This window comes from Mustelus asterias, chromosome 4, assembly GCF_964213995.1.
Source record: "Mustelus asterias chromosome 4, sMusAst1.hap1.1, whole genome shotgun sequence".
NCBI lineage: Eukaryota > Metazoa > Chordata > Chondrichthyes > Carcharhiniformes > Triakidae > Mustelus > Mustelus asterias.
This window is the reverse complement of record NC_135804.1, coordinates 36,054,078-36,067,845: the sequence shown is the minus strand read 5'-3', so window position 1 is coordinate 36,067,845 and position 13,768 is coordinate 36,054,078. Positions and strand designations below refer to the sequence as shown.

Here is a 13,768-nt window from a genome sequence, read left to right as displayed (position 1 = left end):
CAGCGACCGCCACAGGTATCAGTGAAAAGCTGGTCTGTGTGGGAACTCTCGATTACTGGAACAGAGGTTTAAAGAAGTCGAGGCAAACCTTCTAAATGCTTAAATCGGATATGGATTCCAAATTCACCTTGCCTGACTGATCGGGAATATGGATGGGCCAAATCAAACACAGAATTGGGCAATATGGAGGAAGAGATTTTTAAAGATTCAGAATTGCTTCCAGATTGGACAATAGGTCTGAGACTGACCAAATCAATACTGTACTGTATAGGAGCAATTGCAGATGTTATAATGAGGTAAGGCATTAATGAAACATGAGACAAATTCAAAGTCTTAAAGCCTTTAATAATTAAAATAATTTACAGAGTAAAAAGATATTAGAACCAAGTTTAACAAAAGGGTCCAGAGAGCAAGTGAACAAGCAGATGTCTTTATCAATGACTTGTATCAACTGGCTGATGCAAAAATGGTAATCTTAAAACTGAGCTGATACAAGACAGCATCTCAATCTACATTACTGAACACACCATAACTGACCTGCTGCAATCCAAAGAAGACTTAACTTTGGAGAAGGCAATAGAGTTGGTGAGCCAAACAGAGGTACGTAAACAAAATAAAGTCATAGTCAGAAGAGAATACAAATTGTGGCTCAAAAAACCCCAATGATGGAACAACCTATGAAAAACAGAATGTCAAAGACCCTTTAGGGAAGCAGACATCTTACAGGAAGAACCGTGGTTGTAACACAGTGACTGAGGATAAATGAAACCCAGTTATTTGGTCCAGGTGGGATCAAACTACAAGTCGAGCATGTTGCAAGCAACACTCCAAAACAAGAGCAGACAGGTACCGGAAGCATTATATGTTATTCGCAATCGGGTATTTTCTCTTTTTAGCCAAAACATTTGTGTAGATCTCAATCTCATCAAGACAGCGGAGGATGCCAATCATCAGACAGTCACTGATGATACCAAATCTGAGACCCTCAAACTTTCCAACTGCACTGAAGATCTGGATTGGGACTTCATCACTGATTTTTTTGACGCTCTTCACAGAGGCTCTTTCCCAGGAAGATATCCAGGAGACAGAGAGTAAACTTATTCTCACTGAAGAGGTAACAAACTAATTTGACCAATGAGTATCTAAGTGGGACTGTAATTCTTCATCACTTTGTAAGTCGACTGAGAAAGTGGAAAACGAAACTCAAGTAATCGTGTACATTGATACAATACCACATTCATCCAACACTGGTGATCCCTTTGTGAGTGAATCTGCAGGTATCCATCCACCAGAAGTGATAGTCAAGCAGTCAACCAAGTCCAGAATTAGAGACAGAACCAAACCTGACACTGTCCACCTCTACCACATTGAAAAACATTGACCTTACTGCTATGTCAGAGTTACTGGAATTTGAGCGAAAGCAAGATTTTGATCAAGTGTCTTCCTCTGCTTCTTATCCTGCCTAAACAGTTATTTCCAGAGGCAGCAGTCCAAGGTTACTCAAGAGTTCACAAGCAAGAGACTACAATAAATCATCACTCCAGAAGTGAAGAAAGACGGACAAAATTGTCAAAAGAAACCAGGGTCAACTCAACAGAAAAGGATAGAGAACATATCGAACACAAAGAGAGAGACAAACCCACAAAATCCAATCGTGAGAAAGAAATAACAGATCGAGAGAGGTACAACAGCAAGGAGAGGAAAAAGAGGATCAAGTCTAGAAACAGATAAGAGAACAGATAAAAGAATCAAATGTTGAGAGTCAAACTGTCAATGTAGCAACCAAGTCAAAATAACGAAGTCCAAAGGGAGACTATCAATCTTCCAAGTCCAGGAGACTCAAAACCTCCAGACTGATTAAATCTGTGAATTCAGAGACTTGTGGCGATGAGTTAGTGTGTAAATATCAATGTAAAAATATTTAGACAAAGACTTGGGAGAGATGCAGCATCAGAGGGGCGGCACGGTAGCACAGTGGTTAGCACTGCTGCTTCACAGCTCCAGGGTCCCGGGTTCGATTCCCGGCTCGGGTCACTGTCTGTGTGGAGTTTGCACATTCTCCTCGTGTCTGCGTGGGTTTCCTCCGGGTGCTCCGATTTCCTCCCACGGTCCAAAGATGTGCGGGTTAGGTTGATTGGCCAGGTTAAAAAAATTGCCCCTTAGAGTCCTGGGATGTGTAGGTTAGAGGGATTAGCGGGTAAAATATGTGGGGGTAGGGCCTGGGTGGGATTGTGGTCGGTGCAGACTCGATGGGCCGAATGGCCTCCTTCTGCACTGTAGGGTTTCTATGATTTCTATGATCAGGGTGTTCAGGGTTGAAAGAGTTCATGTGTGGGACTGGAGAAACAATGCCACCCACATGATGATGTATGACACTCACCACTAAGAGTCGAGGAGGAGAATGCTCTTGGCTCAGACTGAGTAACACCTACTCTTGTATATCTGCATAATATTTTGTTCATCCAATAAATCAGTTAATGTTTGGACATCCCTTTGTCTCAGCAATCATTCAGCCAGTCACAACCAACACACAAACACATTCAGGGCCTTTGGGGAGGAAAGGGAGTTGGAAATGTAGCTAGAATTTCAAGCATGGTGAGGTTAAGGACTGTTATTTTTTATTGTCAAGAGGCTAGAGACTGGGATTTTTCTCCTTCAAGCAAAGAATGTTATGAGAAGATTTTATGGAGGTGTTCAAAATTATGAAAGGCTTGATAATTACTCCCTCTTGACTCTATTTCTACTGGCAAAAGGTTTGGTAACCAAAGCGCACAGATTTAAGATAAATAGCTAAAAATCCAGAAGGGAATTTGAATTTTTTCATTCAGCAAGTTATGTTCTGCCAGAAAGGGTGGTGGAAACAGATGCAGTGTTAACTTGCAAAAAGAATTGGATTGGTGGAAACAGCAGGGGAGTGGGACTAATTGGGCAGTTCTTTCTGCGGAAAGAAGCAGAATGGGCCTTATGGCCTCCTCATCTACTGCATGATTTTATGGTTCTAATTTTTTTCAATGATACTCATGACAATACATACTGTAACCTGTATTTTTTAATGTTTTCAAGAGTGTGATAATTGAGCACAAGTTGTGGCAATAGTAAATAAAGTTAAGAACAGTATTGAACATAAAATTTTTATTTCCTAAAGAGTTTAAAGACAATATTGTCTCTCTGAAATGCGAACTTCATTAATTTCTACTCCTTTCTTCTTTTCACAGCTGGAGTGCCAAATTATATTTGACCCCCAGTAATATTGTACTGCTTACAGCCATAGCCTTAATTGGAGTCTGTGTTTTCATTTTGGCTATAATCGGCATTTTACACTGGCAGGAGAAGGTATTTATTTTGAAGTTTCAATTAATGTTTATGTCTAATGCAACGGATTGGGCTTTATACATCAGAGTTATTATTTCAGAAGTATTCAAGCTGTCACATTTACAACAAATCAGTAGATTTTATCATGGTCACATAAATGCAACACAGTTATGTTCATTTACCTTAATTACTGTTGATGTTTTCAGTATTTAACAGCACAGGATTGCTGATAAATTACTATTGTTATCTTGCTATGTAGCAGCCTTTCTTCAAACTATGTACAAGGTAAATAACGAAGCTATCCACTAGAATAAATTCACAGATTTATTTATTAGTGTCACATGCAGGCTTACATTAACACTGCAATGAAGTTACCGTGAAAATCCCCTAGTCGCCATAATCCGGTGTCTGTTCGGGTACACTGAGGGAGAAATTAGCATAGCCAATGCACCTAACCAGCATGTCTTTCGGACTGTGGGAGGAAACTGACGCAGACACGGGGAGAACGTGGAGACTCCACACAGTCAATGACCCAAGCTGGGTCCCTGGCACTGTGAGGCAGCAGTGCTAACCACTGTACCACATCAAAAAGAAGCAATGACCGTCATTGTGAGTGCCATTGCCCAAAGTTTATATATCTTCACACTGATTCCATCTATTTTTTCTGGACATTGACTCAAGCTGCCCCAGACATTTTAAAATCTTGATGTCCTGTTCAACCCTAAAATGAGTTTCTGACCCATCATCCTCTCCATCATGAAGACTAACTGCTTCCATCTCTGTATATGCATCTTTCCTCGCTCCTACCACAGCCCATCAACAGCTGAAACTCTCCTTCATACCTCAGTCTAACCTAATCCCTGTGCCCTCCTGCTACAACTTACCATGAAATCTGTGTTTCTCTGACTCGGGCCACTTGTGTATTCCAATCTCCCTTCACTCCATTATTGGTTACTTTGCTTTGGCTGATGGCCCTTCATTCTAGAATATCCTACCTCAATATTTTCTTTTTTCATTCGTCCTTGAAACCCATTTCTTTGACCAAGCTTTTGGTCACTCCATTTAATCTTTTTCTTTGGTTCAGTGTCTATTTTGTGTTATACCTCTGTGAACAGCCGTAAGATATTTTTCTAAGTTAAAGAGGCTGGATAAATGCAATAGATGACTGAGGTGTTATTGAGTAGAGGATCATTAAATTTACCCTCATTTGTTACAATTCCCTTTTTCCACAAACAAAAAAATTGCTGTATATCACAGGACTAGGACCAGGAAGCCAGTAAAAAAAGTAACTATGAATAAGGCCATTTTAAGATGTTTTTGGTATCGCAACATTGGGATGACATTGAAAAAACTATGCTTTCCTGTGTTACATAGAAGGTAATCCCCAACTTGACTCTTTTCCAGAAGAAATAGAAACAGCTAGATTAACTCCTTGCAACAAATTGCCAGAGACAGACAGAAAGTGTAGGTTCTTATTTGGGCCACTTCTTTTAAGGATTGAGAGAGACTCATAGGTCAATAATTTCGCTTTTATTACTTGTTAAGCATCCTTTACAAACTACAGCAGTCTGAAATAGTTGTACTTAGTAGGAGAAGATCTGGGAAAATTCCCACATCTGGAACACCCACAAAATTATAGAAATCATTTTGGATGTTTAAAATACAAACAATAATGTTTGGTTAAACCTTGCAAATATCTATTGTAACTTTATAAAGATTTGCCTACACATAACTATAGATTTATTTGAATGTGTGTGGGCAGAAACAATAGAATCAAAATTATACAATTATCAAGGGGGGGGCGGTGAAGAAACTTGGGGTATACCTACACAAGTCTTTAAAAGATGTCCTGGTCTGAGAGAATGTAAATGCGATTTACTAGAATGGTACCAGGGATGGGCGACTTCAGTTTTGTGGAGGGACTAGAGAAGTTGGGATTGTTTCCCTTGGAGCAGAGAAGGTTAAGCGAAGATTTGATTGGGGCATTTTGAGAGCAAAATGAATTTTTTGAAGCATTGAATTATGATCTGAGATGCACTGACTGAACGTAAAATAGAAGCAGTTTAAATAGTAACTTTCCAAAGGGAATTGGATAACTATTTGAAGGGGGGAAAAACTATAGGGTTATGGAGAAAAAGCAGGGTAGAGGGGCTCAAGAAATAACTCTACCAAAGAGCTGGCACATGAGCTGCTCGCTTTGCTGTATCATTCAATGCTCTGTGACGCCTACAGATTCTCTGCCCCCAAATGATGATAGCAGTGCAAAATGCAGTCAGCCTTGTATTTAGCTAGGCATTGCTCAAAGTGTTTGTGTCATAAGCCGGACTGTATGTTTTGCTACAGCATTAAAGACATTTCATGCGTAGTACATAGACACCTACGTTCTGTGCAATCTTAATACAAGTAACCTGGAAATAATTGGTCAACATAGATGTTATGCAAAAAGATGTTTAATGGCAACTGGTAAGCCTGTTTGAAAAATGAGTTTGCAAAGCTGACAAAAAGTCATTGAGATTAGTGATTCTAAGCATTGGTTACAGAGGGGCAGCGTCTACTCTTGAGTCAGCCAGAAACTCAAATGACAAGTAATACATGTGTGTAACCACTACTTTCTTGACTAAGAAAAGCAACAGAGAGTTGATAAAAAATTCCAAAGATTAGCTCTGTCAATGCTATAGAGTCGGCTAGTGATGGACATCAGAAATGGTTGCTGATCTAATGTCTGCCTTGCTCTACACTTGTCGGTCTACAAGTTGTATACAATAGGACAAATCCACACTGCACTCTCACCATACAGGAAAATCAAAAGGAGATGATTTGGGGGAATTCTGCAGCAAAGACCTGACGGAAAACTCTGTTACCAAGGCATTCAGATTTTGGGCCAACACCCCATTAAATGAATGAAATCAGACTAAATATTGCACAATTAATTAGGTTCCTATAGTTATAAGAAATGCAATGAAAGAAAAACAATTATTTATAGTGTTTAGTACAGTTTGCTTCATTCTTAGAGTTGTGTTTTTACCATAGAGTTGATTTGAGTTGGTGGAAACCCATTTACTGTAAAAATGCATTTTCTTAACAATTATATTGTTAACCTCTACTGCCCAGCTGTAATTGCCCAGAGAAGGTAGTAGTGGCGCTAGAGTTGACCACAAAGTAGAAGGCTAGACTGGGTAGGAACCAGATGGATTTTTATGACAGTGGCAGATTTGTTACCAGATTTATTGAATTAAATTTCACAACATACCACGGTGGAATTTGAACTCATGGGGCCCGATTTTACCATTTTGATTTTAAGTGCTGAATTTGGGAGTGTTCCAGATCCGACTTGTAAACCTGTTGTAGGCACTCCGATATGCACTCTGCCTGAAAGAAAAGCAGTGATTCTGAATAGCGCTGCAGAAGCCTGTGGACCAGGCTTATCGCGCCCGAAATGCTGCCTCCAACTGCACATGCGCAATAAAAAAAATTTGAAGAACGCTCCCCTGCCACATTGCTCCCGGGCCGTATAAAGCGGCCCGGGAGCAATGGCCTCCACAGACATTGCTCCACCCTCCCCCCTCCCCCCCCACCACTACTGTCTCCCTTATCTACCCATCCCGGCTGCCTAGACCAATCGTGGCCTCCTGCCCCACTTCCCCCTCACCGATCACACGCAGAGTGGCAATGGACCCCCCTTGCCCCTGCCCCCACCCCCTCACCAGAGAACGATCTGACTCGCTTCCCTCCTCCTCCTCCAGCCCCCCCAACCAGAGAACGATCTGGCCCGCTTCCCTCTCCACCAGAGAATGACCTGGCCCCCCTCCTTCCCTCTCTTCCCCCACACCAGAGAATGATCTGGCCCTCCTCCCTCCCCAACCAGAGAACGATCTGGCCCTCCTCCCCTCCCCTCCCTCCCTGCCAGACAACGATCTGCTCCCCCCCCCCCCCCCCCCCAACCAGAGTCCGATCTGTCCCACCTCCCTCACCCCCCACCACCGATCTGAGAGCTGCTAGAAGCTCTGAACTTAACTCCTCAGAAGCTGGAATGCCCGAAACAGACCTTTGCGGACCATGTCTGTTTTGCTCCGAATCTGGACAGGCGATGGAAAGGGGGAAATGCAGGTAAATTTGGGCGTGCAGCCCATTAAGTTAATTTAAATGCATGCAAATGCATTTAGATTGACGTCACACCCGTTTCGGGCACGGTGCCAATGACGGCCATTTTAGCCGCTTGGTATAAGGGGAACGGGCACGGATCGCGCTACTCGCCTCATGCCCCACTTTCCCAAGTTTTCATGCCTGAAAATGGGAGCAACTTGTTGGTAAAATCGGGCCCATGATCTCTGTATTGAGAGTCCAATCCAAAACCGCTAGACTATTACACATTTTCTGACTTTTACATTTGTACTTCTTTGTTTTTGGAACTTAATTCAACGTTTCACATTTGACACATGGACCAATGCAACGCTCCACACTTTCATAGTCTGGAAAATCTTATGGAAGCATGAGATAAATCTGGTAGTTAAAATATTTATCCAGCAAAATTTTCATTTTGCTCATCTGAGTACCTGACCAAAGGTTTATCTATGAAGGAACTTAGATTTAGTATTCATTCATGAAAGTGATCTAAAACTTAAACCTGTTCAGTTGAGCATCTGATTGGCTTTAACATTGCTGCAATAGCAAAGTTCAAATGAACCAAAGTTTGTGCTCCTGATCACAGTCATATGAGTATTGGCTGAGTGCAGAACTGATTGAACAATCTGAAGATTGTCACTATCTAGGTACATTCATAAATGACTACTTAGAAGTGACACTGAGAACTACTAACACTGAGTTTAGATCTCTGGAGAAAAAAAAAGCCATTTTTTTCCAAGCGTTCAAAAATGGTTCATTGCTAGTCTGATGATGTAGTCTGCTTTTCTACTACAGTGACAATAGACTGCCAATCCCTATAGGAACCATGTCCTTCAGAGCATTAAAAAAAAATCTTTTCACTATGAAGGCAGATGATTATTAATAAAACTATTGACCTTGGTTTCTCACTGAAGTAAGAGTCCACATTTACAAACAGATTTATTCAATGTCTTCTGTTTATTGGCTTGCTGAATATCTGTTCATGTGCACTATGTTTTTGACTATTTTAGTTTTGCCTCTTTTCAGTACAGTCATTTTAAAAAGCAATGTTATGGCAGGTTTAATGATGTGCTGATTTAGAACTGTCAGAAAAATTTTCTGGTTGGTGGAATATTTGGTCCCAGCAGAGTACAAAGAAGTGGGGGCTGGCAGATCAGCCAGTGATCTATATTTCCACTTCTCCACCCAAATCATGCAGTGCTTAATCTTCCAACCAGCCTAAAGTGCTGTCTCATATTCATGAGCTCAGCTTGCATATGTAAAATGGGCAATGAATAAAAGTTTGTTCCGAGCTATTCCGAGAGTGATTTCTTGAAGCTGTACTGCTGGCATTTTCACTTCTGCGACCTAAACTCTTAGAATAAATATTCCATTCAGTAATGTGCCATGAATTTACCTGAAGGTAGAAAAAAGGGATGGTAAACAAGTTTGCCTGCATCAAAGGCCAAGTGCCTGTATCCATCCTTACCCACGCCCACAGATCCAGGAGTATCTTTGGAGATTTTACTTCACCATCAAAGCAAAAGCAGAGTTGTGCATCTCCTCAAACCTATCCTACAAACAACCTTTACCACAAGGGTAGTGCAATATCATAACACATCACAATCCAAAGATACTTGAGTAATTCACTGTATTATTGTTCAGTATCATTACTTTCCCCAAGGGAAACTGCAAGCATATTGAGAGAACGCTGCAACTTTCCTGTATCACTGGATTCCCCAAAGTCTGGATTGTTTTAATGGCAGCCAAATAGTCATCTAGGGCCTATCAATACCTGTCAGTGGAATACAGGTGAATATCCATTCACAGGAGACAACACTCATGATTCTTTTATTATGACATGATTCTCTGTGTCTGCTTTGCTTAATAGTGAAGACAGACAGGAAGACCATCCCATTATAGCACTGTGACAACAAGGACCAACAGGTGAATGGAGATATTGGACGGGATTTTACGGCCTCGCTCGACCCGAGACCGGAAAATCTGGCCTAAGATCAACAGACATTTGCATTGTCTGCCCCTCACCTGCTCCGATTCCGTGGCGGGCGGGGTGGTAGACTTCCAGTGATTATGAGGCTTACTCAATATCTGTTTGTTTGCACCAGGTTTTTGACAATTCTAGGTTGGTTCTTTTCATTTAAAAATGCAGCCCACTTGATCGGCACCCGCATCCACCACAGTCACTCAAAGAACAAAGAAAAGTACAGCACAGGAACAGGCCCTTCGGCCCTCCAAGCCTGTACCAACCATGTTGCCCGACTTAACTAAAAATCCCGACCCTTCCGGGGACCATATCCCTCCATTCCCATCCTATTCATATATTTGTCAAGACGCCCCTTAAAAGTCACTATCGTATCTGCTTCCACTACTTCCCCTGGCAGCGAGTTCCAGGCACCCACCAGTAAAAAAACCTGCCTCGTACATTTCCTTTAAACCTTGCCCCTCACACCTTAAACCTATGCCCCCTAGTAATTGACTCTTCCACCCTGGGAAAAAGCTTCTGACTATCCACTCTGTCCATGCTTCTCATAATCTTGCAGACTTCTATCAGGTCTCCCCTCAACCTCCGTCGTTCCAGTGAGAACAAACCAAGTTTCTCCAACCTCCCCTCATAGCTAATGCTCTCCATACCAGGCAACATCCTGGTAAATCTTTTCTGTACACTCTCCAAAGCCTCCACATCCTTCTGGTAGTGTGGCAACCAGAATTGAACACTATATTCCAAGTGCAGCCCAACTAAGATTTTATAAAGCTGCAACATGACTTGCCAATTTTTAAACTCAATGCCCCAGCCGATGAAGGCAAGCATGCCATTTGCCTTCTTGACTACCTTCAAACAACCGCACAACCTCAAACAGACCATTGTCCGCAGCAAACTACCCAGCCTTCAGGAGAACAGTGACCATGACACCACACAACCCTGCCACAGCAACCTCTGCAAGACGTGCCGGATCATCGACACAGATGCCATCATCTCACGTGAGAACACCATCCACCAGGTACACGGTACATACTCTTGCAACTCGGCCAACGTTGTCTACCTGATACGCTGCAAGAAAGGATGTCCCGAGGCATGGTACATTGGGGAAACTATGCAGACGCTGCGACAACGGATGAATGAACACCGCTCGACAATCACCAGGCAAGACTGTTCTCTTCCTGTTGGGGAGCACTTCAGCGGTCATGGGCATTCGGCCTCTGATATTCGGGTAAGCGTTCTCCAAGGCGGCCTTCGCGACACACGACAGCGCAGAGCTGCTGAGCAGAAACTGATAGCCAAGTTCCGCACACACGAGGACGGCCTCAACCGGGATATTGGGTTCATGTCACACTATTTGTAACTCCCACAGTTGCGTGGACCTGCAGAGTTTCACTGGCTGTCTTGTCTGGAGACAATACACATCTTTTTAGCCTGTCTTGATGCTCTCTCCACTCACATTGTTTCGTTTCTTAAAGACTTGATTAGTTGTAAGTATTCGCATTCCAACCATTATTCATGTAAATTGAGTCTGTGTCTTTATAAGCTCTGTTTGTGAACAGAATTCCCACTCACCTGAAGAAGGGGCTTAGAGCTCCGAAAGCTTGTGTGGCTTTTGCTACCAAATAAACCTGTTGGACTTTAACCTGGTGTTGTTAAACTTCTTACTGTGTTTACCCCAGTCCAACGCCGGCATCTCCACATCATGACCTCCCCTGTAGCCAATGAGGATACAAAGATTTCTCTCAAGACCCCAGCAGTTTCCTCCCTTGCCTCTCTCTGTATTCTGGGGTATATCCCATCAGGCCCTGAGGACTTGTCTACCTTAATGTTTCTCAAGAACCCCAATACCTCCTTTTGATCTCAACATGACTCAAACTATCTACACACCCTTTCCCAGACTCAACATCCACCAAGTCCTTCTCTTTGGTAAATACTGTCGCAAAGTATTCATTTAATACCTCACCCATTTCCTCTGGCTCCACGCATAGATTCCCTCCCCTGTCCTTGAATGGGCCAACTCTCTCCCTGGCTATCCTCTTGCTCTTTATATATGTATAAAAATCCTTGGGATTTTCCTTAATCCTGCTGGCCAATACTTTTTCGTGACCCCTTTTAGCCCTCCTTACTCCTTGCTTAAGTTTCTTTCTACTTTCCTTGAATTCCACACTTGCTTCGTGTGTTCCCAGCCTCCTAGCCTTGACAAATGCTCCCTTTTTCTCTTTGATTCGGCTCACAATATCTCTCTTTATCCAAGCTTCCCAAAATTTGCCATACTTATCCTTCATCCTTACAGGAATGTGTCGGTCCTGAATCCCTATCAACTTACACTTGAAAGCCTCCCACATGCCAGATGTTGATTTGTCCTCAAACATCTGCTCCCAATCTACATTCTTCTCGCTCCTCCAACAGTGCATCAAGGCTGCAGTGAGTACCATCTACAAGATGTACTGCAGCAACTTGCCATGGTTCCTTCAACAGTACCTGTCAAACATGCAGTCTCTACCATCTAGAAGAACAAGGGCAGCAGGTGCATGGGAATACCACCACCTGCAGGTCATAGACCATATATGTCACCGCTCCTTCACTAACGCTGGGTCAAAACCCTGGATTCCATCCCTAACAGCACTGTGGAAGCACCTACACCACATGGACTGCAGTGTTTGAAGAAGGTAGCTGACCAGCACTGGCGGTTATTAATATTGGGTAAAAATGCTGACATTCCTTGACTAAATTTAAAAAACATAATTATTGACCATGCAGCAGATGTCTTTCAGCAGCACTTCTAATGCTTGGACAGATCAAGGTGTATAATATGGCTGCACAGTCTCCAAGATCATTTTTAGTTACTACACGCTATGCATAAGATGATTGACAATACTGGTTGAATTCCAATAGCAACTTTCACTTGAAGTGATGCAGACTTGTGGTGATGCAAACCTGCAACAACTCATACTCCTTCACTACCATTTCTGTCTCCTCAAACGGACAATCTAAGCCCCATTGAATGAAAAAAACACTTTTTAGACAAATACAGCAATAAGTTAAACTAGATGGCTTCTTCTAAGGTCATAAGTTCTTACTGGTTCTTAAGAGCCTTTTATAACAATTGAAGAGGAATATACCTTGGGATACTAGCTGCAAAATTCCCCTTAATACTATGCTATGTCTCATGTCATGATATTATGATTGAGTATGTCTGCATGAATGAATGAGTAGAGAGAAAAAGAACAGGAAAAGGATAGTGAAAATATCCTTGCTGAAAATAGAGGAGCCCTTTGATTTCGATTTGCCCCATTCCCTCTATATTCTCAAGGTCCAGGCTTTCCAGTGTGACCTCCTCAAAAATACTTTGAGGAAGAAAGTTCCTAAGCCTTCCTCCTGTCTAAATGTCCAGATAGCTGTTGTGCATTGGTTTGTATTACCAATAGGTTTGAGGTTTCGGACGTTTGAGGAAAAAGCTGCAGTGGCACCAGGTGCCTGTGCAGGTGGATTTTATTTGAAATTTACTTTTTTGATTCACTTTTACAGATGTAAATGCATTAATACTTTGAATTTGAAGCTGGACCTGCAAAGTTGTGCAAACTCATGTGAAGCTAGGAAGTGCTATAGGGTTGTCCGAGGACTTAGCATGTGGTCTCAGTCAAGATGTGACAGATTCATAGGAAACTCTTTATAGAATGCATACTTTGTCCATCTGCCTTGTAAATGGAAATGTTGGTAGTTCTACTTGGGGAAACATGAAAGGCTGGCAAATGTCTTCTCATCTGAGATAAAAGCAAAATACTGCAGATGCTAGAATCTGAAACAAAAATAGAAAATGCTGGAAAATCTCAGCAGGTCTGACAGCATCTGTGGAGAATAGAGCAAATGTTTCAATCTGGATGTCCTGGCTCTGTTTTTGTCTTCTCATCTGCTTCCTTTTTGAACCACCTCCTCTTCCTCAGCCAGGATGTTACTCTTGTGCAAAGGGTGCTCTTCATTGTCATTTCTTTGGTCCCAACTCTTGAAAGAGCAGTTCCAAAAGTGTATCATTGAGTGCTGTAGCTTTTTGTGGGCACTGCACACAAACATTGCACACTTGTATTGAACACACAGCTTTCAGCAGATATATAGCTTTTGCATCAAGATGCAGAGTTTGCCAGGCGTTCTTCTCACCCCGCGCCCTCTCTGCCTCTCATACCTGGGTTTGAACCTAGCACAGTTTGATAACTTTCTCTAACAATTATAATTGGCTTTATTATAGTGTTATAGTAAGCATCTTCCTACTTGAATGTATATACTCTTGTCATTAGCGGGTATGAGCACGTGCAAGTGAGGTCATCAACAACATGGATTTTTACAGGTTTAGTCTTA

At 42.2% G+C, this 13,768-nt stretch overlaps 1 protein-coding gene across 1 annotated transcript in view; it reads left to right on the top strand.

The window, feature by feature from the left end:
* The window catches only part of itfg1 (integrin alpha FG-GAP repeat containing 1), a 274,792-nt gene that overhangs the window by 257,041 nt on the left and 3,983 nt on the right, over positions 1–13,768 (top strand). Inside the window, exon 17 of the mRNA XM_078210834.1 lies at positions 3,216–3,333. Within this exon, the coding sequence (XP_078066960.1) occupies positions 3,216–3,333 (118 nt within the window). The remainder of the gene's footprint in view (positions 1–3,215; positions 3,334–13,768) is intronic.